Source organism: Heterodontus francisci, chromosome 44 (assembly GCF_036365525.1).
Source record: "Heterodontus francisci isolate sHetFra1 chromosome 44, sHetFra1.hap1, whole genome shotgun sequence".
Lineage (NCBI taxonomy): Eukaryota > Metazoa > Chordata > Chondrichthyes > Heterodontiformes > Heterodontidae > Heterodontus > Heterodontus francisci.
This window is the reverse complement of record NC_090414.1, coordinates 21044069-21070453: the sequence shown is the minus strand read 5'-3', so window position 1 is coordinate 21070453 and position 26385 is coordinate 21044069. Positions and strand designations below refer to the sequence as shown.

The 26385-nt window shown below is 53.3% G+C and overlaps 2 protein-coding genes across 4 annotated transcripts; one reads left to right on the top strand and one right to left on the bottom strand.

Annotated features, from left to right (window-relative positions):
* Window positions 1–2310: 2310 nt before the first annotated feature.
* On the bottom strand, window positions 2311–5759 carry LOC137355950 (barrier-to-autointegration factor B-like). Of its 2 annotated transcripts, none has more exons than XM_068021648.1 (3): window positions 5654–5759; window positions 4286–4428; window positions 2311–3074 (listed from the first exon to the last, which is right to left on the bottom strand). In XM_068021648.1, the coding sequence occupies exons 2-3, from the start codon at window positions 4406–4408 to the stop codon at window positions 2928–2930; spliced, it is 270 nt and encodes an 89-aa protein (XP_067877749.1). In that variant the 5' UTR covers window positions 4409–4428; window positions 5654–5759; the 3' UTR covers window positions 2311–2927. The 2 variants fall into 2 exon arrangements, with proteins under 2 accessions (XP_067877749.1, XP_067877750.1); XM_068021649.1 differs by having other exon boundaries at window positions 4286–4425; window positions 5654–5755.
* Window positions 5760–5938: 179 nt separating this feature from the next.
* Window positions 5939–26140, top strand: eif1ad (eukaryotic translation initiation factor 1A domain containing). 2 transcript variants are annotated; one of them, XM_068021646.1, is made up of 6 exons: window positions 5939–6045; window positions 6948–7077; window positions 21882–21990; window positions 23778–23886; window positions 24755–24796; window positions 25317–26140. In XM_068021646.1, exons 2-6 carry the CDS (start codon window positions 6991–6993, stop codon window positions 25480–25482), a joined length of 513 nt encoding a protein of 170 aa, XP_067877747.1. In that variant the 5' UTR covers window positions 5939–6045; window positions 6948–6990; the 3' UTR covers window positions 25483–26140. The 2 variants fall into 2 exon arrangements, with proteins under 2 accessions (XP_067877747.1, XP_067877748.1); XM_068021647.1 differs by lacking the exon at window positions 5939–6045 and adding an exon at window positions 6058–6085.
* The last annotated feature ends 245 nt before the right edge of the window (window positions 26141–26385 follow it).

Below are 26385 nucleotides of genomic sequence, written 5' to 3'. Positions count from 1 at the left end.
GGAATTGTATGCAGTAGGGCCACATTTCTATCCATCAAAGCTTCATAATCCTCACCCTAAAAAAAAACCCACTCCAGCTGCAGTACCACCTACCAGAGCGTCCACCAGCAGCAGCTGCGATGCTGTGGAAACCCGCATTCAAACACAGGATTACAGCTGCAAGATGTGCCCTGTGACCCGAGCAGTGGCCTCCGCAATAGCTGAGTAACAGAACCTTATGGACTTAAAGGGACACACACCACATGACACAGAGCCAGATTTTGTGAGCGACCATTGCTAACGTAGAATAAAACCCAAGCTCTTGCTGTCTGTATCCCAACTTGCACTAAGTCCCGCTCACCCATCATCCCGTGCTTACTCACCGGCTCCCGGTCCGGCAAAACCTCACTTCTGGAATTCTCACCCGGGCTTTCAAATTGACCCATGGCCTCGTCTCTCCCTATCTCCCTCACCTCCTCCAGCCCTCCGAAATCTCTGCACTGCCCCAGTTCTGGCCTCTTGCACATACCCCGATTTCCCATCGCTCCACCATTGGCGGCCGTGCCTTCAGCTGCCTGGGTCCCTCAGCTCTGGAATTCCCTCCCTAAACCTCTCCGCCTCTCTCCTCCTTGAAGACGCTCCTTAAAAACCTACTTCTTTCACTGAACTTTTGGTCAGGCGTAGGCCATTCGGCCCCCTCTTCCATTTGATGAGATCATGGAAGATCTGACTGTAGCCCCGACTCCACTTTCCTGCCTACCCCCTGATACCCTTTGACTCCCTTGATAGTCAAGAATTTATCTACCTTATATTCTTAAATAAGGAGACCAAAACTGTACACAGTATTCCAAATATGGTCTCACCAATACCCTATAAAACTGTGGCAAAATATCCTTACTTTTATATTCCATTTCCCTTGCAATAAACAACATTCCTTTTGCCTTCCTAATCACCTCTTGTATCTGCATATCAATCTTTTGTGATTCATATACCAGGACACAGATCCCTCTGTACCTCAGAGTTCAGCAATCTCTCTCCATTTAAATAATATGCTGCTTTACTATTCTGCCTGCCAAAGTGGAGAACTTCACATTTTCCCACATTATACTCCATTTACCAAATTTTTGCCCACTCACAACCTATCTATAATCCCTTTGCAGTTTCCTTATTTCCTCTTCACAACTAATTTTCCTACCTTTGTGTCATCAGCAAATTTAGCAACCAGACATTCTGTCCCTTCATCCACGTCATTGATATAGATTGTTGAGGCCCCAGCACTGATCCCCGTGGCACTCCATTCATCACATCTTGCCAACCTGAAAATGACCCATTTATGCCTACTCTTGTTTCTTGCTAGCTAGCCAATCCTCCATCCATGCTCGTATGTTACCCTCAACACCATGAGCTCCTATTTTGTGCAGTAACCTTTGATGTGGCACCTCGTCAAATGCCTTCTGGAAATCCAAGTATAACGCATCCACAGGTTCCCCCTTATCCACGTTGTTTGTTACTTCCTCAAAGAACTCCAATAAATTAGTCAAACACGATTTCCCTTTCATAAGACCATGTTGACTCTGCTTGATTGCATTGAGATTTTCTAAGTGCCCTGCTATAACCTCCTTAATAATAGATTCCAGCATTTTCCCTATGACAGATGTTAAACTAACTGGTCTGTAGCTTCCTGTCTTCCTCCTTTCTTGAAGAGGAGTCACATTCACTATTTTCCAATCTGATGGGACCTTTCCAGAATCTAGGGAATTGTGGAACATTAAAACCATTGCATCCACTATCTCAGCAGCCACTTCTTTTAAGACCCTAGGATGAAGTCCATCAGGACCTGGGGAATTGTCAGCTTTTAGTTTTAATAATTTTTCAGTACCCTTTCCCTGGTGATTGTAAACGTTTTAAGTTCCTCCCTCCCTTTCACCTCCTGATACACAATTATTTCTGGGATGTTATTTGTATCCTCTACAGTGAAGACAGTGCTTCAGAAACTAATAAAGCTTGAAAATTACTCCAGGTGTGACATCTAAAGATGTAGTCTATTAGAGTGGGCATACAACCTGTGTTACAGGTCTGAAAGATCTGTAGTAAATCTAGTTCATGTCCTGCATCTAATATTCCCTAAAAGGGTATCTCTAATCAAAATATCTGTTCAATTCATCCCCGTTTTCCATTATTAATTCCCCAGGCCCACTGTCAGAAATACACTGCCCCCACAGTTGAATAGCGGGCCAACACTCACTTCTTTCGCCTTATACAGGAATGAGGTGCCAGAGGGTCAGGAAAGGCAGAGAGACTGCAGAAAGAAGGAAATCACAAGGACAAGACGACTTTTAATGTGTTTTATTATATAAAATTTAATAACAGGTTTCCATAGCGATGCTGAATCTCACCCACTGTGAAAAGTACAAGGGGGGGGAAGTCAGATCAGGAGGGAAAAGCCCGAGGGTTAAGAATGAATAAAACGATTCACAAGTTGATTCAGCACACCTTCACCCCGCTTCGGAAAGCAGCAAGCCAGCTCACACGCGAGAAAGAGCTCTGCGGAGTGAGCTGTGCACTGGGTATCAAACAGTGTACACTACAATTAATGGAACGGGGTGGGGGGAGGTTCAAGGGGGCCTCGCTGTGGTGAGTGCGCGCATACGTTATCAGCCAAACAAGTTTCCCCCCCTCACATTAGCTGGTGTAGCTCATGTGGTCATTCCTTCATTGGTATCAATTCACAACGGTCACTCAGTCACCAAAGCAGCAATTGATGACAATTTCAGCAGAGAGAAAGACAGAAAAAAAAAACCTCCGGGCGTCAACCACGAAGTGGGGCGGGGGGAGGGGAGGGGAGGGGGTGGAGATAAAGGCAAAGCGGATAATTTAACACCATTTTAAGATCGATAAAAGTACAAAGGAAGAGGGAGGGAGGGAGAGGAGAGCTGCAGCCGGGAGCTTTACAGAAAGGCATCGCACCACTCCCTTAGGCAGGTGTGGCAATCGTTGGATTGCTTGGAGTTGGCCTGGCACGTATCCTTCAGCCACTCTTTAAAGAGATCTTCGTTCTTCCTCAAGACCAGGAACTGTCCCAACACCACATACGCCTGAGGAAAGAAACATATATTCACTGGACTATCCAAGGAATGGCAAGAACACAGAACCCGTGCCACAGGGAGTGGCAGAAACATACAGCATAGGAGGCGGATATTTGGCCCAATGAGTCTGTCCAGTCTAAACATAGCTCTGGGTTATGGTACAATGAGTGCATATCCATTTTTTAATATAAATGTTGAGAGTTTCTGCCTCTACCACCCTTTCAGGCAGCGAGTTCCAGACACCCACCACCCTCTCAGTGAAAACTCCTCAAATCCTTCCAATTACTTTCAATGCCCCCTGGTTACTGACCTCTTAATGGAAATAGGTCCGTCCTATCCACTCCAGCTAGACACAACAGAACTCAACATACCTCAATTAAATCTCTCCTTCGCCTCTTCTGTTCCAACCTCAACCTATCCAATCCTGCCTCATGCTAAAATCCTCGTAAACCTCCTCTGTACCGTCTCTAGTGTGATCACATCCTCCCTGTAAAGCAGCGATCAAAACTGTGCACAGTACTCCAGCTGCAGCCCAACTAGTGTTTAACACAAGTTCTAGCGTAACGTCCCTGCTCTTCTAAACTATGTCCAGGCCAATAAAGGGAAGTATTCCGTATCCCATCTTAACCTTATCGAGCTGTCCTGCTACCTTCAGGAACTTGTAGACTCCAAGGTTCCCCCTACACTTTTGAGAATGCTACCATTTATTGTGTTCCCCTGCCCTGTTTGCCCTCCCCAAATGCATTACCTCACCTTCTCCAATTAAACTGCATTAGCCACTTCACTGCCCACCTGACCAATCCATTGATATCTTCCTGCAGTCTACAGCTATCTTTTCTCACGATCAACCACACAGCCAATTTCCATCTCATCTACAAATGTCTGAAACATCCCCCCCCCCACCCCCTCCCTACATTTAAGTCTAAATCACTGAGATAGATCACAAACAACCCAGGACCGTTATGAGCCCTGCATTTGAGGCAAACGCATTAGAAGCGTTTAAGGGGAAGCTGGATAAACACAGGAGGGAGAAAGGCATCGAATGACATGCTGAGGGGGTGCGATGAAGAGGTGTGGGAGGAGGCTCATGTGGAGCAGAAACACCAGCATGGACTAAGTGGGCCGAATGGCCTGCTTCTGTGCTATAAATTCAATGTAATTACAGATTGGAGCGCTTCAGGTCGACGACCTTTCAACAACAAACTATACACAGTACCTACCCTGTCAAATCCCTGATCTTCTAGCCGTTTTCCGAGGATCTCTCCGATACCAGCTAGGCACTTGACTGATTTCTCCCCCATGGGCTCCGCCACAAAATCTCGGTGCTTCTGTGATGTTGACATTGTGCTGCTGTGTGTTTCTACTTTAAAAAAAAACACACACACAAAATCAGGACGCTTCCTGGGTTCAGAGGATTAAACTACAGGGCCAGATTACATAGATGTTGCTCGTTTTCCCCTTCAAGAAGCAACTTGCACATTTCCCCACCTCAGGACCAACCCAAAGCATCTCCACCAAGCAGTTGGTCAATACTGACACCGGATGCGTCGGCCTGGATTTTTATGTGCTCAAGTCTCTGGAGTGGGACACGAGCCTAAAGCCTGGCTTGGGTATAAAATTAAAACCCGACCCAGACTACTTCAATTGTTTTTTCATGCCCGCCCGGAAAATATCAAACATGTTATCAGCACAGAATAAAAAAAATTGCGTCAAAACGTAGATTAAAAAGAAACAGATACAAAATCAGACCCCAGCCAACCTAAACCTGACCCAATCCGAATGCTGGACACAGAATATAGACCCGACTCGAACCCACAACCTTCTGACTCAGGAGAGGAGAGTGAGACACTGAGCTGTGACTTGACACAGGATGAGTTGAGTCGTCCAGTGCTTGTGGCACTGGGACCAGCACTAAACCCCCTACCCCCACCCCACATTCGAGACAATTCACGGCCTAGCTCCAGAAAACTGATCAGCAAAGCTTCCCGCTGGTCATAAACACCCAGGTGAGCTCAGGAATGTGCTTCAGAGAGGGGAGGCTTTTTCTGCCCCTTTATGTTCTGATGCAACCCTGAGATGGGGAAACTCCCCCACCCCCACCACCACCCCACCCACAGACAGAGAACAAATGTAATCAAAACAAATCAGTATAAAGCGAAAGTGAAAATGAATGACCGGGGAATTACACCCACCCACTTCCAACCGACACCCACCCACTTCTCCCGGCGTTATTCACCCACCTCCCCTCCCCCAGCCTTGGTCCCCCCCCCACCAACCCTCCCCTCCCCCAGCCAACAGGTGCCTCAAGGAACGAGGGAGGGTGGAAAAAGGAGGAAGCAAAGCATTTTAATTCACAACTCCCCCCAACCCACCCTCCCCGGCTATTCGACTGGAGGAGGCTGCACACTCATTCCAACTCCAGGTTGTGGGGGGGGGGGGGGGGGTCGGGTTGGCGGCCCTGCGACCCCGGGAATCCGATATCCAGCGGGGTGAGGAGGGTCCTGAGGTCGGCCTGCTGCGGCCTCGCCACCCACCCACCAACCTCCCCCCTCCCCCCGGGCCCGGGTGTCTCTCCGACTCCTCAGTACCTGCCGCTGCCGCCAATCCCCGCCAACCAACTATTTCCGGGTCACGACCCCCCGTCCCGTCCTTTAAATCCTTCCCTCTCTCGCCGACCGCGGCTGCTTCACTTGGGTTCCGAGCGCGACGTTTAAAAGCCCCCCCCCCTCCCCCTTCCTCCCTGTAAACCGGCCGAGCGAATAGCTTTGGGGACAAAAACTTGGCCCCGTTCCGGGTAGAGGCTGCGCCGCCTTCTGCGTATCAATGGGCGGCCGGAAGTCGGGTGGGGGGAAAAGGGCAGAGAGGTCGGGGCCGGAAGGTAGTGGGTGAGAGGTAAGGGTCGCACCGGAAGTCGCCGGGGGAAGGGAAAAAGAAGATCCGACCGGAAGTCCTGCCGGCTGAGCATGGCGGCTGAACACAGGTGAGTGGGTCCCGGGGGGTTGGACCGTCGCTGGCCGGGGGTGGGTTTGGTCTCTCCATGCTCTGGCCGGGGTGGGAGCTCTTTATACTTCACCACCCCTCCCGCCGGTATTCTCCATTTCCCAACCCCGCCTGAGCTATTCGGCTATGGAAGTCCTCACCCGTTCCCTTAGTTACCTCCTGATTGGACTGTTGCAGCACTCCGCTGGCCGGCCGATGGGGGGGTTAGATACAGTGGCGTGATTTCCTCTTTTGCTGGGGATGGAGACGAGGGAAGATCATCATTTAAAATAAAACCAGGAGCGAAATCAGGAAACGCTTCTTCACACAAAGGTTGGGGATGTAAATGTGTGATTGAGGCCAGTAGCAGAATAAACCGGTGGTCTTCAGGAGTCACCGCGGGGACCTTTCTCCCACTGCACTCCACCCACCCAGTTACTGGATCTCACTCATTGGCTTCAGGAATGTTTAACCTAAGTACAGATTGTTAGCATAGGATTGGTAGCCAATGGCTAGGCACTGCCTGCACTTCTGCCCTCCGTAAGTTGAGCTCATCCAAAACTGTGCTGCTCTGCATCCTAATTCATACCAAGTCCTGTTTGCCCATCACCACCGCTGTCCTCTTAGTCTGGCAACACCCCGATTTTTAAAATTCTCATCCTTGTTTTCAAATCCCGCCATGGCCTCCTTGTCCCCTATCCTTATAACCTCTTCCAGCTCCACAGCTCTCCGAGATCTCTGCACACCTCCCCTTCTGGCCTCCTGAGCATCGCCGACTTGCTAAATTTGGTCGAAGGGGGTGTTAATGCCACTAGATAAATGAAAGTTGCACTTTTGTCTTTTGGGCACTTACGTTGCTCCTGGGTCAGAGCTTGGTGCTCATGTTCGCTTCTCCTCTTGCAGGTTTTGTTGGACTCTGAGCTGAAAGTGTCGCCCAGAGTCCAGGATGTCGCAGGCGACGAAAAGAAAACACGTGGTGAAGGAGGTGCTGGGAGATTATGAGCCGCCCTCCGAGAAGCAACAAATTGTGCGGGTAAGGCTTTCGGACTAGTGCCCACACACACTGACTCTCACTGGGGTACGGGTCCTACACACACTGACTCTCACTGGGGTACGGGTCCCACACACACTGACACTCACTGGGGTAGGGGTCCCACACACACTGACTCTCACTGGGGTACGGATCCCACACACACTGACTCTCACTGGGGTACGGGTCCCACACACACTGACTCTCACTGGGGTGCGGGTCCCACACACACTGACTCTCACTGGGGTACGGGTCCCACACACACTGACTCTCACTGGGGTACGGGTCCCACACACACTGACTCTCACTGGGGTACGGGTCCCACACACACTGACACTCACTGGGGTACGGGTCCCACACACACTGACACTCACTGGGGTACGGGTCCCACACACACTGACACTCACTGGGGTAGGGGTCCCACACACACTGACTCTCACTGGGGTACGGATCCCACACACACTGACTCTCACTGGGGTACGGGTCCCACACACACTGACTCTCACTGGGGTACGGGTCCCACACACACTGACACTCACTGGGGTACGGGTCCCACACACACTGACACTCACTGGGGTACGGATCCCACACACACTGACTCTCACTGGGGTACGGATCCCACACACACACTGACTCTCACTGGGATACAGGTCTCACACACACACTGACTCTCACTGGGATACAGGTCTCACACACACACTGACTCTCACTGGGATACAGGTCTCACACACACACTGACTCTCACTGGGATACAGGTCTCACACACACACTGACTCTCACTGGGATACAGGTCTCACACACACACTGACTCTCACTGGGATACAGGTCTCACACACACACTGACTCTCACTGGGATACAGGTCTCACACACACACTGACTCTCACTGGGATACAGGTCTCACACACACACTGACTCTCACTGGGATACAGGTCTCACACACACACTGACTCTCACTGGGATACAGGTCTCACACACACTGACTCTCACTGGGATACAGGTCTCACACACACACTGACTCTCACTGGGATACAGGTCTCACACACACACTGACTCTCACTAGGGTACGGGTCCCACACACACTGACTCTCACTGGGATACGGGTCTCACACACACTGACTCTCACTGTGGTACGAGTCCCACACACACTGACTCTCACTGGGGTACGGGTCCCACACACACTGACTCTCACTGGGGTACAGGTCCCACACACACTGACTCTCACTGGGGTACGGGTCCCACACACACTGACTCTCACTGGGGTACAGGTCCCACACACACTGATTCTCACTGGGGTACGGGTCCCACACACACTGACTCTCACTGGGGTACTGGTTCCACGGCCATGTACCGTAAGATTTTGGCCTCTATCTAACCTTAGACATATAATACAACACTCGTAGTACGTAGGCAAGGGAAATATGTCTGTATACTTACATGCTGACAGCCCGTTTGATGTACCTCACACTCTGAGCTTGATTTTTAGTCTTTAATCCAAGCTCTGAATGCCCAAACTTTATCCACACTCGCAAACAAACCAGGTCATCTGACAGTCATTTCCCCCCCGCCCCCAGACAGTATGCTTGGATTCAATGTGTCACTGGAGCTGTGACTGGGCCCTTTCTCATCTGTGCCTCACAAGGGTTCTGTATCTTTCTGCCTGGTCGAACTCAGCTCCTCCCTTTTCAGTTTTTCTCCATCAGTCCTATAACCAGCTTAGCATCTGTTAATCATGTTGGTTCTGATCATATTAAAATCCTCTGTTCCAATCTGATCTATTCTATTCATCCCACTTGATTTACTCTACATTGTGATTAGCTTTAGACAATTCACACCACCTGATCGCATTTCAATCTTACCTCTTCATTTCTTGCCAACTTTGGGATCCGGGTCCCACACCCACTGACTGTCACTGGGATACAGGTCTCACACACACACTGACTCTCACTGGTGTCTGGTGAGGTTCCACACACACTGACTGTCACTGGGGTACGGGTCCCACACACACACACTGACTCTCACTGGGGTACGGGTCCCACACACACTGACTCTCACTGGGATACAGGTCTCACACACACACTGACTCTCACTGGTGTCTGGTGAGGTTCCACACACACTGACTCTCACTGGGATACAGGTCTCACACACACACTGACTCTCACTGGGATACAGGTCTCACACACACACTGACTCTCACTGGGATACAGGTCTCACACACACACTGACTCTCACTGGGATACAGGTCTCACACACACACTGACTCTCACTGGTGTCTGGTGAGGTTCCACACACACTGACTCTCACTGGGATACAGGTCTCACACACACACTGACTCTCACTGGGATACAGGTCTCACACACACACTGACTCTCACTGGGATACAGGTCTCACACACACACTGACTCTCACTGGGATACAGGTCTCACACACACACTGACTCTCACTGGATACAGGTCTCACACACACACTGACTCTCACTGGGATACAGGTCTCACACACACACTGACTCTCACTGGGATACAGGTCTCACACACACTGACTCTCACTGGGATACAGGTCTCACACACACACTGACTCTCACTGGGATACAGGTCTCACACACACACTGACTCTCACTAGGGTACGGGTCCCACACACACTGACTCTCACTGGGATACGGGTCTCACACACACTGACTCTCACTGGGGTACGAGTCCCACACACACTGACTCTCACTGGGGTACGGGTCCCACACACACTGACTCTCACTGGGGTACAGGTCCCACACACACTGACTCTCACTGGGGTACGGGTCCCACACACACTGACTCTCACTGGGATACTGGTCTCACACACACACTGACTCTCACTGGGATACTGGTCTCACACACACACTGACTCTCACTAGGGTACGGGTCCCACACACACTGACTCTCACTGGGGTACGAGTCCCACACACACTGACTCTCACTGGGGTACGGGTCCCACACACACTGACTCTCACTGGTGTACGGGTCCCACACACACTGACTCTCACTGGGGTACGGGTCCCACACACACTGACTCTCACTGGGGTACGGGTCCCACACACACTGACTCTCACTGGGGTACGGGTGCCCACACACACTGACTCTCACTGGTGTACGGGTCCCACACACACTGACTCTCACTGGGGTACGGGTCCCACACACACTGACTCTCACTGGGGTACGGGTCCCACACACACTGACTCTCACTGGGGTACGGGTCCCACACATACTGACTCTCACTGGGGTACGGGTCCCACACATACTGACTCTCACTGGGGTATGGGTCCCACACATACTGACTCTCACTGGGGTATGGGTCTCACACACACTGACTCTCACTGGGGTACGGGTCTCACACACACTGACTCTCACTGGGGTACGAGTCCCACACACACTGACTCTCACTGGGGTACGGGTCCCACACACACTGACTCTCACTGGGGTACGGGTCCCACACACACTGACACTCACTGGGGTACGGGTCCCACACACACTGACTCTCACTGGGGTACGGGTCCCACACACACTGACTCTCACTGGGGTACGGGTCCCACACACTGACTCTCACTGGGGTACGGGTCTCAGACACACTGAGTCTCACTGGGGTACGGGTCCCACACACACTGACTCTCACTGGGGTACGGGTCCCACACACACTGACTCTCACTGGGATACGGGTCCCACACACACTGACTCTCACTGGGGTACGGGTCTCAGACACACTGACTCTCACTGGGGTACGGGTCCCACACACTGACTCTCACTGGGGTACGGGTCCCACACACACTGAGTCTCACTGGGGTACGAGTCCCACACACATTGACTCTCACTGGGGTACGGGTCTCAGACACACTGACTCTCACTGGGGTACGGGTCTCAGACACACTGACTCTCACTGGGGTACGGGTCCCACACACTGACTCTCACTGGGGTACGGGTCTCAGACACACTGAGTCTCACTGGGGTACGAGTCCCACACACACTGACTCTCACTGGGGTACGGGTCCCACACACTGACTCTCACTGGGGTACGGGTCTCAGACACACTGAGTCTCACTGGGGTACGAGTCCCACACACACTGACTCTCACTGGGGTACGGGTCTCAGACACACTGACTCTCACTGGGGTACGGGTCCCACACACACTGACTCTCACTGGGGTACGGGTCCCACACACTGACTCTCACTGGGGTACGGGTCTCAGACACACTGAGTCTCACTGGGGTACGAGTCCCACACACACTGACTCTCACTGGGGTACGGGTCCCACACACACTGACTCTCACTGGGGTACGGGTCTCAGACACACTGAGTCTCACTGGGGTACGAGTCCCACACACACTGACTCTCACTGGGGTACGAGTCCCACACACACTGACTCTCACTGGGGTACGGGTCCCACACACACTGACTCTCACTGGGGTACGGGTCCCACACACACTGACTCTCACTGGGGTACGGGTCCCACACACACTGACTCTCACTGGGGTACGGGTCCCACACACACTGACTCTCACTGGGGTACGGGTCCCACACACACTGAATCTCACTGGGGTACGGGTCCCACACACACTGAATCTCACTGGGGTACGGGTCCCACACACACTGAATCTCACTGGGGTTCGGGTCCCACACACACTGACTCTCACTGGGGTACGGGTCCCACACACACTGACTCTCACTGGGGTACGGGTCCCACACACACTGACTCTCACTGGGGTACGGGTCCCACACACACTGACTCTCACTGGGGTACGGGTCCCACACACACTGACTCTCACTGGGGTACGGGTCCCACACACACTGACTCTCACTGGGATACAGGTCTCACACACACACACTGACTCTCACTGGGATACAGGTCTCACACACACACTGACTCTCACTGGGATACAGGTCTCACACACACTGACTCTCACTGGGATACAGGTCTCACACACACACACTGACTCTCACTGGGATACAGGTCTCACACACACACTGACTCTCACTGGGGTACGGGTCCCACACACACTGACTCTCACTGGGATACAGGTCTCACACTCACACACTGACTCTCACTGGGATGCAGGTCTCACACACACACTGACTCTCACTGGGATACTGGTCTCACACACACTGACTCTCACTGGGGTACGGGTCCCACACACACTGACTCTCACTGGGATACAGGTCTCACACACACACACTGACTCTCACTGGGATACAGGTCTCACACACACACACTGACTCTCACTGGGATACAGGTCTCACACACACACACTGACTCTCACTGGGATACAGGTCTCACACACACACTGACTCTCACTGGGATACAGGTCTCACACACACTGACTCTCACTGGGATACAGGTCTCACACACACACTGACTCTCACTGGGATACTGGTCTCACACACACACTGACTCTCACTGGGATACTGGTCTCACACACACACTGACTCTCACTAGGGTACGGGTCCCACACACACTGACTCTCACTGGGATACGGGTCTCACACACACTGACTCTCACTGGGATACAGGTCTCACACACACTGACTCTCACTGGGATACAGGTCTCACACACACCGACTCTCACTGGGGTACAGGTCTCACACACACCGACTCTCACTGGGGTACGAGTCCCACACACACTGACTCTCACTGGGGTATGGGTCCCACGCACACTGACTCTCACTGGTGTCTGGTGAGGTTCCACACACACTGACACTCACTGGGATACAGGTCTCACACACACTGACTCTCACTGGTGTCTGGTGAGGTTCCACACACACTGACACTCACTGGGATACAGGTCTCACACACACTGACTCTCACTGGGATACAGGTCTCACACACACTGACTCTCACTGGGGTACAGGTCTCACACACACACTGACTCTCACTGGGATACAGGTCTCACACACACACTGACTCTCACTGGGATACAGGTCTCACACACACACTGACTCTCACTGGGATAAAGGTCTCACACACACACTGACTCTCACTGGGATAAAGGTCTCACACACACACTGACTCTCACTGGGATCAAGGTCTCACACACACACTGACTCTCACTGGGATACTGGTCTCACACACACTGACTCTCACTGGGATAAAGGTCTCACACACACACACTGACTTTCACTGGGGTACTGGTCTCACACACACTGACTCTCACTGGGATACTGGTCTCACACACACACTGACTCTCACTGGGATACTGGTCTCACACACACACTGACTCTCACTGGGGTACTGGTCTCACACACACTGACTCTCACTGGGGTACTGGTCTCACACACACTGACTCTCACTGGGATACTGGTCTCACACACACACTGACTCTCACTGGGATACTGGTCTCACACACACACTGACTCTCACTGGGATACTGGTCTCACACACACTGACTCTCACTGGGGTACAGGTTCCACACACACTGACTCTCACTGGGGTACGGGTTCCACACACACTGACTCTCACTGGGGTACGGGTCCCACACACACTGACTCTCACTGGGGTACGGGTCTCACACACATTGACTCTCACTGGGGTACGGGTCACACACACACTGACTCTCACTGGGGTACAGGTTCCACACACACTGACTCTCACTGGGGTACGGGTCTCACACACACTGACTCTCACTGGGGTACGGGTCTCACACACACTGACTCTCACTGGGGTACGGGTCCCACACACACTGACTCTCACTGGGGTACGGGTCCCACACATACTGACTCTCACTGGGCTACGGGTCCCACACATACTGACTCTCACTGGGGTATGGGTCCCACACACACTGACTCTCACTGGGGTATGGGTCCCACACACACTGACTCTCACTGGGGTACGGGTTCCACACACACTGATTCTCACTGGGGTACGGGTCCCACACATACTGACTCTCACTGGGGTATGGGTCCCACACACACTGACTCTCACTGGGGTACGGGTCTCACACACACTGACTCTCACTGGGGTACGAGTCCCACACACACTGACTCTCACTGGGGTACGGGTCCCACACACACTGACTCTCACTGGGGTACGGGTCCCACACACACTGACACTCACTGGGGTACGGGTCCCACACACACTGACTCTCACTGGGATACTGGTCTCACACACACTGACTCTCACTGGGGTACAGGTTCCACACACACTGACTCTCACTGGGGTACGTGTTCCACACACACTGACTCTCACTGGGGTACGGGTCCCACACACACTGACTCTCACTGGGGTACGGGTCCCACACACACTGACTCTCACTGGGGTACGGGTCCCACACACACTGACTCTCACTGGGGTACGGGTTCCACACATACTGACTCTCACTGGGGTATGGGTCCCACACACACTGACTCTCACTGGGGTACGGGTCCCACACACACTGACTCTCACTGGGGTACGGGTCCCTCACACACTGACTCTCACTGGGGTACGAGTCCCACACACACTGACTCTCACTGGGGTACGGGTCCCACACACACTGACTCTCACTGGGGTACAGGTCCCACACACACTGACTCTCACTGGGGTACGGGTCCCACACACTGACTCTCACTGGGGTACGGGTCTCAGACACACTGAGTCTCACTGGGGTACGAGTCCCACACACACTGACTCTCACTGGGGTACGGGTCCCACACACTGACTCTCACTGGGGGACGGGTCCCACACACACTGACACTCACTGGGGTACGGGTCCCACACACACTGACTCTCACTGGGGTCCGGGTTCCACACACACTGACTCTCACTGGGATACTGGTCTCACACACACTGACTCTCACTTGGGTACGTGTTCCACACACACTGACTCTCACTGGGGTACGTGTTCCACACACACTGACTCTCACTGGGGTACGGGTCCCACACACACTGACTCTCACTGGGGTACGGGTCCCACACACACTGACTCTCACTGGGGTACGGGTCCCACACATACTGACTCTCACTGGGGTATGGGTCCCACACACACTGACTCTCACTGGGGTATGGGTCCCACACACACTGACTCTCACTGGGGTACGGGTCCCACACACACTGACTCTCACTGGGGTACGAGTCCCACACACACTGACTCTCACTGGGGTACGGGTCCCACACACACTGACTCTCACTGGGGTACAGGTCCCACACACACTGACTCTCACTGGGGTACGGGTCCCACACACTGACTCTCACTGGGGTACGGGTCTCAGACACACTGAGTTTCACTGGGGTACGAGTCCCACACACACTGACTCTCACTGGGGTACGGGTCCCACACACTGACTCTCACTGGGGTACGGGTCCCACACACACTGACTCTCACTGGGGTACGGGTCTCAGACACACTGACTCTCACTGGGGTACGAGTCCCACACACACTGACTCTCACTGGGGTACGGGTCCCACACACACTGACTCTCACTGGGGTACGGGTCCCACACACTGACTCTCACTGGGGTACGGGTCTCAGACACACTGAGTCTCACTGGGGTACGAGTCCCACACACACTGACTCTCACTGGGGTACGGGTCTCAGACACACTGACTCTCACTGGGGTACGGGTCCCACACACTGACTCTCACTGGGGTAATGGTCTCAGACACACTGAATCTCACTGGGGTACGAGTCCCACACACACTGACTCTCACTGGGGTACGGGTCCCACACACACTGACTCTCACTGGGGTACGGGTCCCACACACACTGACTCTCACTGGGGTACGGGTCCCACACACACTGACTCTCACTGGGGTACGGGTCCCACACACACTGACTCTCACTGGGGTACGGGTCTCAGACACACTGAGTCTCACTGGGGTACGAGTCCCACACACACTGACTCTCACTGGGGTACGGGTCTCAGACACACTGACTCTCACTGGGGTACGGGTCCCACACACACTGACTCTCACTGGGGTACGGGTCCCACACACACTGACTCTCACTGGGGTACGGATACCACACACACTGACTCTCACTGGGGTACGGGTCCCACACACACTGACTCTCACTGGGGTACGGGTCCCACACACACTGACTCTCACTGGGGTACGAGTCCCACACACACTGACTCTCACTGGGGTACGGGTCTCAGACACACTGACTCTCACTGGGGTACGGGTCCCACACACACTGACTCTCACTGGGGTACGAGTCCCACACACACTGACTCTCACTGGGGTACGGGTCTCAGACACACTGACTCTCACTGGGGTACGAGTCCCACACACACTGACTCTCACTGGGGTACGGGTCCCACACACACTGACTCTCACTGGGGTACGGGTCCCACACACTGACTCTCACTGGGGTACGGGTCTCAGACACACTGAGTCTCACTGGGGTACGAGTCCCACACACACTGACTCTCACTGGGGTACGGGTCTCAGACACACTGACTCTCACTGGGGTACGGGTCCCACACACACTGACTCTCACTGGGGTACGGGTCCCACACACACTGACTCTCACTGGGGTACGGATACCACACACACTGACTCTCACTGGGGTACGGGTCCCACACACACTGACTCTCACTGGGGTACGGGTCCCACACACACTGACTCTCACTGGGGTACGGGTCCCACACACACTGACTCTCACTGGGGTACGAGTCCCACACACACTGACTCTCACTGGGGTACGGGTCCCACACACACTGACTCTCACTGGGGTACGGGTCCCACACACTGACTCTCACTGGGGTACGGGTCTCAGACACACTGACTCTCACTGGGGTACGGGTCCCACACACACTGACTCTCACTGGGGTACGGGTCCCACACACACTGACTCTCACTGGGGTACGGGTCTCAGACACACTGAGTCTCACTGGGGTACGAGTCCCACACACACTGACTCTCACTGGGGTACGGGTCTCAGACACACTGACTCTCACTGGGGTACGGGTCCCACACACACTGACTCTCACTGGGGTACGGGTCCCACACACTGACTCTCACTGGGGTACGGGTCTCAGACACACTGAGTCTCACTGGGGTACGAGTCCCACACACACTGACTCTCACTGGGGTACGGGTCCCACACACACTGACTCTCACTGGGGTACGGGTCGCACACACACTGACTCTCACTGGGGTACGGGTCCCACACACACTGATTCTCACTGGGGTACGGGTCCCACACACACTGACTCTCACTGGGGTACGGGTCCCACACACACTGACTCTCACTGGGGTACGGGTCCCACACACACTGACTCTCACTGGGGTACGAGTCCCACACACACTGACTCTCACTGGGGTACGGGTCCCACACACACTGACTCTCACTGGGGTACGGGTCCCACACACACTGACTCTCACTGGGGTACGGGTCCCACACACACTGACTCTCACTGGGGTACGGGTCCCACACACACTGACTCTCACTGGGGTACGGGTCCCACACACACTGACTCTCACTGGGGTACGGGTCCCACACACACTGACTCTCACTGGGGTACGGGTCCCACACACACTGAATCTCACTGGGATACGGGTCCCACACACACTGACTCTCACTGGGGTACGGGTCCCACACACACTGACTCTCACTGGGGTACGGGTCCCACACACACTGACTCTCACTGGGGTACGGGTCCCACACACACTGACTCTCACTGGGGTACGGGTCCCACACACACTGACTCTCACTGGGGTACGGGTCCCACACACACTGACTCTCACTGGGGTACGGGTCCCACACACACTGACTCTCACTGGGATACGGGTCTCACACACACACACTGACCCTCACTGGGATACAGGTCTCACACACACACTGACTCTCACTGGGATACAGGTCTCACACACACTGACTCTCACTGGGATACAGGTCTCACACACACACACTGACTCTCACTGGGATACAGGTCTCACACACACACTGATTCTCACTGGGGTACGGGTCCCACACACACTGACTCTCACTGGGGTACGGGTCCCACACATACTGACTCTCACTGGGGTATGGGTCCCACACACACTGACTCTCACTGGGGTACGGGTCTCACACACACTGACTCTCACTGGGGTACGGGTCCCACACACACTGACTCTCACTGGGGTACGGGTCCCACACACACTGACACTCACTGGGGTACGGGTCCCACACACACTGACTCTCACTGGGGTCCGGGTTCCACACACACTGACTCTCACTGGGATACTGGTCTCACACACACTGACTCTCACTGGGGTACAGGTGCCACACACACTGACTCTCACTGGGGTACGGGTTGCACAGACACTGACTCTCACTGGGGTACAGGTCCCACACACACTGGCTCTCACTGGGGTACGGGTCTCACACACACTGACTCTCACTGGGGTACGGGTCCCACACACACTGACTCTCACTGGGGTACGGGTCCCACACACACTGACTCTCACTGGGGTACGGGTCCCACACACACTGACTCTCACTGGGGTACGGGTCCCACACACACTCACTCTCACTGGGATACGGGTCTCACACACACACACTGACTCTCACTGGGATACAGGTCTCACACACACACTGACTCTCACTGGGATACAGGTCTCACACACACTGACTCTCACTGGGATACAGGTCTCACACACACACACTGACTCTCACTGGGATACAGGTCTCACACACACACTGATTCTCACTGGGGTACGGGTCCCACACACACTGACTCTCACTGGGGTACGGGTCCCACACATACTGACTCTCACTGGGGTATGGGTCCCACACACACTGACTCTCACTGGGGTACGGGTCTCACACACACTGACTCTCACTGGGGTACGAGTCCCACACACACTGACTCTCACTGGGGTACGGGTCCCACACACACTGACTCTCACTGGGGTACGGGTCCCACACACACTGACTCTCACTGGGGTACGGGTCCCACACACACTGACTCTCACTGGGATACAGGTCTCACACACACACACTGACTCTCACTGGGATACAGGTCTCACACACACACACTGACTCTCACTGGGATACAGGTCTCACACACACTGACTCTCACTGGGATACAGGTCTCACACACACTGACTCTCACTGGGATACAGGTCTCAGACACACACACTGACTCTCACTGGGATACAGGTCTCACACACACACTGACTCTCACTGGGGTACGGGTCTCACACACACACACTGACTCTCACTGGGATACAGGTCTCACACACACACACTGACTCTCACTGGGATACAGGTCTCACACACACACTGACTCTCACTGGGGTACGGGTCCCACACACACTCACTCTCACTGGGATACAGGTCTCACACACACACACACTGACTCTCACTGGGATACAGGTCTCACACACACACACTGACTCTCACTGGGATACAGGTCTCACACACACACTGACTCTCACTGGGATACTGGTCTCACACACTGACTCTCACTGGGGTACGGGTCCCACACACACTGACTCTCACTGGGATACAGGTCTCACACACACACACTGACTCTCACTGGGATACAGGTCTCACACACACACTGACTCTCACTGGGATACAGGTCTCACACACACACTGACTCTCACTGGGATACAGGTCTCACACACACACTGACTCTCACTGGGATACTGGTCTCACACACACACTGACTCTCACTGGGATACTGGTCTCACACACACACTGACTCTCACTAGGGTACGGGTCCCACACACACTGACTCTCACTGGGATACGGGTCTCACACACACTGACTCTCACTGGGATACAGGTCTCACACACACTGACTCTCACTGGGATACAGGTCTCACACACACCGACTCTCACTGGGGTACAGGTCTCACACACACTGACTCTCACTGGGGTACGAGTCCCACACACACTGACTCTCACTGGGGTATGGGTCCCACGCACACTGACTCTCACTGGTGTCTGGTGAGGTTCCACACACACTGACTCTCATTGGCGTCCGGGTTCCCCACACACTGACTCTCACTGGGATACAGGTCTCACACACACTGACTCTCACTGGTGTCTGGTGAGGTTCCACACACACTGACACTCACTGGGATACAGGTCTCACACACACTGACTCTCACTGGGATACAGGTCTCACACACACTGACTCTCACTGGGGTACAGGTCTCACACACACACACTGACTCTCACTGGGATACAGGTCTCACACACACACTGACTCTCACTGGGATACAGGTCTCACACACACACTGACTCTCACTGGGATACAGGTCTCACACACACACTGACTCTCACTGGGATAAAGGTCTCACACACACACTGACTCTCACTGGGATAAAGGTCTCACACACACACTGACTCTCACTGGGATACTGGTCTCACACACACTGACTCTCACTGGGATAAAGGTCTCACACACACTGACTCTCACTGGTGTCTGGTGAGGTTCCACACACACTGACACTCACTGGGATACAGGTCTCACACACACTGACTCTCACTGGGATACAGGTCTCACACACACTGACTCTCACTGGGGTACAGGTCTCACACACACACTGACTCTCACTGGGATACAGGTCTCACACACACACTGACTCTCACTGGGATACTGGTCTCACACACACACTGACTCTCACTGGGATACTGGTCTCACACACACTGACTCTCAGTGGGGTACAGGTTCCACACACACTGACTCTCACTGGGGTACGGGTTCCACACACACTGACTCTCACTGGGGTACGGGTCCCACACACACTGACTCTCACTGGGGTACGGGTCTCACACACACTGACTCTCACTGGGGTACGGGTCACACACACACTGACTCTCACTGGGGTACAGGTTCCACACACACTGACTCTCACTGGGGTACGGGTCTCACACACACTGACTCTCACTGGGGTACGGGTCTCACACACACTGACTCTCACTGGGGTACAGGTCTCACACACACACTGACTCTCACTGGGATACTGGTCTCACACGCACTGACTGTCACTGGGGTACAGGTCTCACACACACACTGACTCTCACTGGAGTACGGGTCTCTCACACACTGACTCTCACTGGGGTACAGGTCTCACACACACACTGACTCTCACTGGGGTACAGGTCTCACACACACACTGACTCTCACTGGGGTACGGGTCTCACACACACACTGACTCTCACTGGGGTACAGGTCTCACACACACACTGACTCTCACTGGAGTACGGGTCTCACACACACACTGACTCTCACTGGGGTACAGGTCTCACACACACACTGACTCTCACTGGGGTACAGGTCTCACACGCACTGACTCTCACTGGGGTACAGGTCTCACACACACACTGACTCTCACTGGGATACGGGTCTCACACACACACTGACTCTCACTGAGGTACGGGTTGTACAGACGCTAAACGCTTTCCTTCTGTGAACCTAGAGAACTATTTTCAGAAGGCTATTTGACTGCAACAGTCATCACAGCCAAGCACAGTTTCAAGACGCACATTTTCCGGTGTCAGTGATCCAAGCTGATTATTGTTTAACTAGCTCCCTAAATAGTTCAGTGGAGATCAGCGCAGTGTGGAGGGTCGGTACCGCTTCTCAGCTGCTGATGAATAGTGGTGGCCGGAGAATTTTATCCGGGCAGGAACAATGACGACAGGTCACTTGCCTGCAACTCTTGTAGCCCTTGGTGGAACAGTTCTGATAAGTTTTCCAGGGCTGGGAGACACTGGAGTGGAGATGCATTGAGATTTAACTATTTTTAAACATTGTTGTCGTCGTCTTCAGTGCCAGTTACTGCACTGTCGGAGCTGGCATCCGTTTTGAGGAGTCATTAAGCCGAGCCACCTCGCGAATTCCCTCTCAGACGTCTGTTGACTCATCCCTGCAGGTGCTCGGAACGCCAGGGAACAATCTTCACGAAGTGGAAACCTCACAGGGAGAGCGGTTCCTCGTGAGCATGCCCACCAAATTCCGGAAGAACATCTGGATCAAGCGAGGTATGCGGGGGTGAGGTGGGGGGGGGGGCGCGGCGGTTTAAAAGTGGACGCTGCTTGTAGCTGCTGGGTTAACCCCACCCCTCCATGCGCCAGTCTGTTCGCGAGTTGCATTGTGCTGTGTCTCCCGCTACCAGATTCAAGCAGCTGGCAGGCAGGGTTTGGGGACAGCCGGTGCTGCGAGGCCCCTTTAAACAGATGGTTTGGCGGAGGGGAGGGTCTGCCAGAATGATTGGGCACAGTATGGGCTCCGGGGTCATGCTTTTCAGCAGACATGAAGGCATTTGATAGTGTGCCACATCAAAGGTCATTGCAGAAAATAAAAGCTCACAGTGTAGGAGGTAACATATTGTCATGGATAGAAGATTGGTTAGCTAACAGGAAACAGAGTTGACATAAATGGGTCATTTTCTGTTTGGCGAGATGTAGCGAGTGGTGTGCCACAGGGATCTGTGCTGGGGTCTCAACTTTTTACAATTTATATAAATGACTTAGATGAAGGGACTGAAGATATGGTTGCTAAATTTGCTGATGACGCAAGGTTAAGGAGGAAAGTAAGTTGTGAAGAGGACATGAGGCTACAAAGGGATATAGATAGGTTAAGTGAGTGGGCAAAAACCTGGCAAATGGAGCATAATGTGGGAAAATATGAAATTGCCCATTTTGGCAGGAAGAATAAAAAAGCATATGATCTAAATGGTGAGAGATTGCAGAGCTCTGAGATGCAGAGGGATCTGGGTGTCCTAGTGCATGAATCGCAAAGGTTAGAATGCAGGTACAGCAAGTAATTAGGAAAGCTAATAGAGTGTTATTCTTTATTGCGAGGGGAATTGAATACAAAAGTAGGGAGGTTATGCTTCAGTTATTCAGGGCATTGGTGAGACCACATCTGGAGTACTGTGTACAGTATTAGTGAGACCACATCTGGAGTATTGTGTACAGTATTGGTGAGACCACATCTGGAGTACTGTGTACAGTATTGGTGAGACCACATCTGGAGTATTGTGTACAGTATTGGTGAGACCACATCTGGAGTATTGTGTACAGTATTGGTGAGACCACATCTGGAGTATTGTGTACAGTATTGGTGAGACCACATCTGGAGTACTGTGTACAGTATTGGTCTCCTTATTTAAGGAAGGATGTTAATGCATTGGAAGCAGTTCAGAGAAGGTTTATTAGACTAATACCTGGAATGGGCGGGTTGCCTTATGAGGAAAGGTTGGACAGACTAGGCTTGTATCTGCTGGAGTTTAGAAGAGTAAGAGCCGACTTGTTTGAAACATATAAGATCCTGAGGGGTCTCGACAGGGTGGATATGGAAAGGATGTTTCCCCTTGTGGGAGAATCTAGAACTAGGGGTCACTGTTTTTCTCTCCGAGGGTCGTGAGTCTTTGGAATTCTCTTCCTCAAAAGGCAGTGGAAGCAGAGTCTTTAAATATTTTTAAGGCCGAGGTAGATAGATTCTTGATAAGCAAGGGAGTGGAAGGTTATCGGCGGGAATGTGGAGTTGAGGTTAGAATCAGAGCAGCCATGATCTTGTTGAATGGCGGAGCAGGCTCGAGGGGCCGAGTGGCCTACTCCTGCTCCTAATTTGGATGTTCATATGTGACTTCAGGGCAAGGCATTGGGGAGTGCCAGGCTCTTTCTGCAGCGGTCTCACTGTCAATATCAGAACCTCGGGTGGGCGGGAGGACGGCCTAACCCAGCACAGGCCAGGGATCAAAGCCTGGGCCTTCCTGCGTCCCGGGGCGAAATCACTGATGTGGTGTGTGTGTTGTTCCGTTCAGGTGACTTCCTAATTGTGGATCCCATCAAAGAAGGGGAGAAGGTGAAGGCGGAAATTAACTCCATCCTGTACAAGGAGCACATCAAACAGCTGCAGAAGGAAGCACTGTGGTAGGATAATGGTGGAGTAACCCAAGAGGTTTAGGACCGAGCAAGAGGAAGAGTTTCCTACGGAGGGTTGTGATGTGGACTGTTGGCGATTGAAGCAGAGAACATTTTAGTAGAGGTTTAAACGAAAGGGAGTTACAGGTAGGCGGGGGGTGGGCGGTGCTGAGTGACCCTGCTTCCAGCTTGGAATTTCAATGGAATTAAGCAGTGCACCGAACCGCAGGTATCGCTTTCCCCTCCGAGTCAGAAGGTTGTGGGTTTGAGTCCCGCTTCAGAGACGCCGACGCCCTCGGCGCTGAGGGAGTGCTGCGCTGTCGGAGGTGCCGTCTATCGGACGAGTCGTTAAACCAATGCCCTTTCGGGTGGATGTCAAAGATCCCACAGGCACTACTGGAAGGAGGGGGTGGGGTGGGGTGGGGGGAGTTCTCCCTGGTGTCCTGGGGCCCAATATTTATCCCTCGACCAACGTCACGGAGAAAAACCAGATGACCTGGGTCATTTGTCACATTGCTGTTTGTGGGATCTTGCTGTGCGCAAACTGCAGCATTTCCTACATTACAACAGTGACTGCACTTCAGAAAGTACCTCATTGACTGTGAAGCACTTTGGGACATTGTGGTCATAAAAGGCGTTATAGAAATGCAAGTCTTGCTTTATGGGGAGGAGGATTACAAGTGGAGGGGGGAGGGGGGGGGGGGAGAACTACGCCAGCAAGGAGGGAGGGCTGGGCACTAGACTGCTTTCTCGGGGTGAATGGGGTGGGGGAGGGAGGGAGGGAGGGGTAGCAGTGGGCACGGGTCTCGGTGAAGGTAATTAATTGACAGTCTGTGCATACCCTGCATCTGATCCATGTTCCTTCCTTGCCCTCAAGGCCTTCCAGTTTCACGGATCCAGCTACAGCGAGCCCCAAGAGGTGAGTGTCCTGTCTCTAACCCCTGCCACTAGGGCAGCAGGAGGGGCTTTTATTCCACGCGCAGGGGCAGACACTCTATCCCTGGAGAGGCTGGCAGTAACCGGACCCTCTGCTGTTCCAATGCTCCCAGGGCGAGGCACTCGCAGCCCACTCTCTGTGCCTCGGGCGGGAACTACCTGCACTGTCCGGGGTCCAGTCCCCTGGGGAAGCTGTCACACTGTGAAACATCGTGCTAGCAGCCACTTTGCCGAGGCTGTGTCACTGCCCACGTTTCAGCCAAGCCTGCCCCCCCGACATCCCGGGATGGGCCACTGGAAGGTGAGCAGGTGCGGGATCCTTGGCTGAATTTCCCCCCTGCAGAGATCAGCGGCAGCCGTGGGCTCCCGAATGCAGCACAGGCCGGAGGTGGGGATCCCAAGCCCTTTACTGATTGTGTGTGGGGTAAGGGGGGGGGGGGTGGAGGCTCTGTACTCGGTGGTCAGAGAACACTCATTCCCAATGTTTTCCCCCCCCCTCCCAGTAACCCAAAGGAGAGCAGCAATCAAGGCTCGGAGGAGGAATCCAAGTCAGATTCGGAAGACGACAGTGACCTCTTTGTCAACACAAACCGCAGAAATTACGAGTATTCGGAAAGCGAGGAGGAGAGTGAGAAGGAAGAGGAGGAGGAGGAAGGGGGGGAAGTTTAGAGGCTGGGGCTTCGTCTTCTAGGACGCGAGGAAACGTTTGCCTGACATTTGTCGAAGTGTTGCTGTTTATTTCTTTGTAAAGACCCGTTGGGGTTGGGGGTAGGGAGATGTGGAGAGGATGACATTTTCCTGCCTTGCTGTGTGGACAAGTGTATATTATATTTTAAAACCTCTTTCGGCAACAGGGCAACTGCTAATATATCCCCTCCCCCACCTCACATCAGGCTGAGTGTAGTGGGGGGGGGGGGGAGGGGCTGCTGGTCCCATGGACACGGCGACCACCTGAAGCCCTAGTTAGCAGGCTAAAGCCCCGGCGACCAATCAGTGGCATCTCAGGTGACGCTTTCTACTTTCTTTTGCCCTTTTTTTTTTGGTGGGGGTTTGGGGGGGGGGGGGGGGGGGTCAAATTTGGAATTCCCAAATCCTAGCTGCTCGACCATAAGGATGAATGCACATTCCAACACTCTCCGCCCCCCCCCCCCCCCAAAAAAAATCGCAGCTAACCAATCACGGGGCGGGGAGGGGATTTGATCCAGTTCCTGCGCCTCCTCCCACAGTCGAGCAGCCCAAGAGTTTATGTGCCTGTAGTTTTCAGAGCAAGCCCTGCAGGGAGAAAAATACTATTCTTGTGTAAATAAAAGATTGGGGAGATGTGGAAGAGTTTGTGCTGGTTTATTCTTTGAGGGAGGGGGAGGGGGAACAAAAAGGACAGGAGTCTGGTTACGGTGGGAGAGTGGGGCGGATGGTCTTGGGTACCATAGCGTCTCTTGCCTCGATACAGCTGGATCCACTAGGGGAGCAGTTGACCGATTAAAGATCTTTTTACTGCTGAACAAAAATCCCTGACTGCATTGAAACTTTCCCACTATTCTCCCATTCTACCCTGTCCCACAGGTCTTCACA

What these genes read in the sequence shown, in the direction of transcription:
- LOC137355950 (XM_068021648.1), bottom strand. Translation starts at nt 4,408, where the DNA reads ATGTCAACATCACAGAAGCACCGAGATTTTGTGGCGGAGCCCATGGGG. An exon ending in AAGATCAGGGATTTGACAGG is followed by an intron (nt 3,075 to 4,285) that starts GTAGGTACTGTG and finishes TTCTTTCCTCAG; the next exon opens with GCGTATGTGGTGTTGGGACA.
- eif1ad (XM_068021646.1), top strand. Translation starts at nt 6,991, where the DNA reads ATGTCGCAGGCGACGAAAAGAAAACACGTGGTGAAGGAGGTGCTGGGA. An exon ending in GAACATCTGGATCAAGCGAG is followed by an intron (nt 21,991 to 23,777) that starts GTATGCGGGGGT and finishes TGTTCCGTTCAG; the next exon opens with GTGACTTCCTAATTGTGGAT. An exon ending in CTGCAGAAGGAAGCACTGTG is followed by an intron (nt 23,887 to 24,754) that starts GTAGGATAATGG and finishes CTTGCCCTCAAG; the next exon opens with GCCTTCCAGTTTCACGGATC.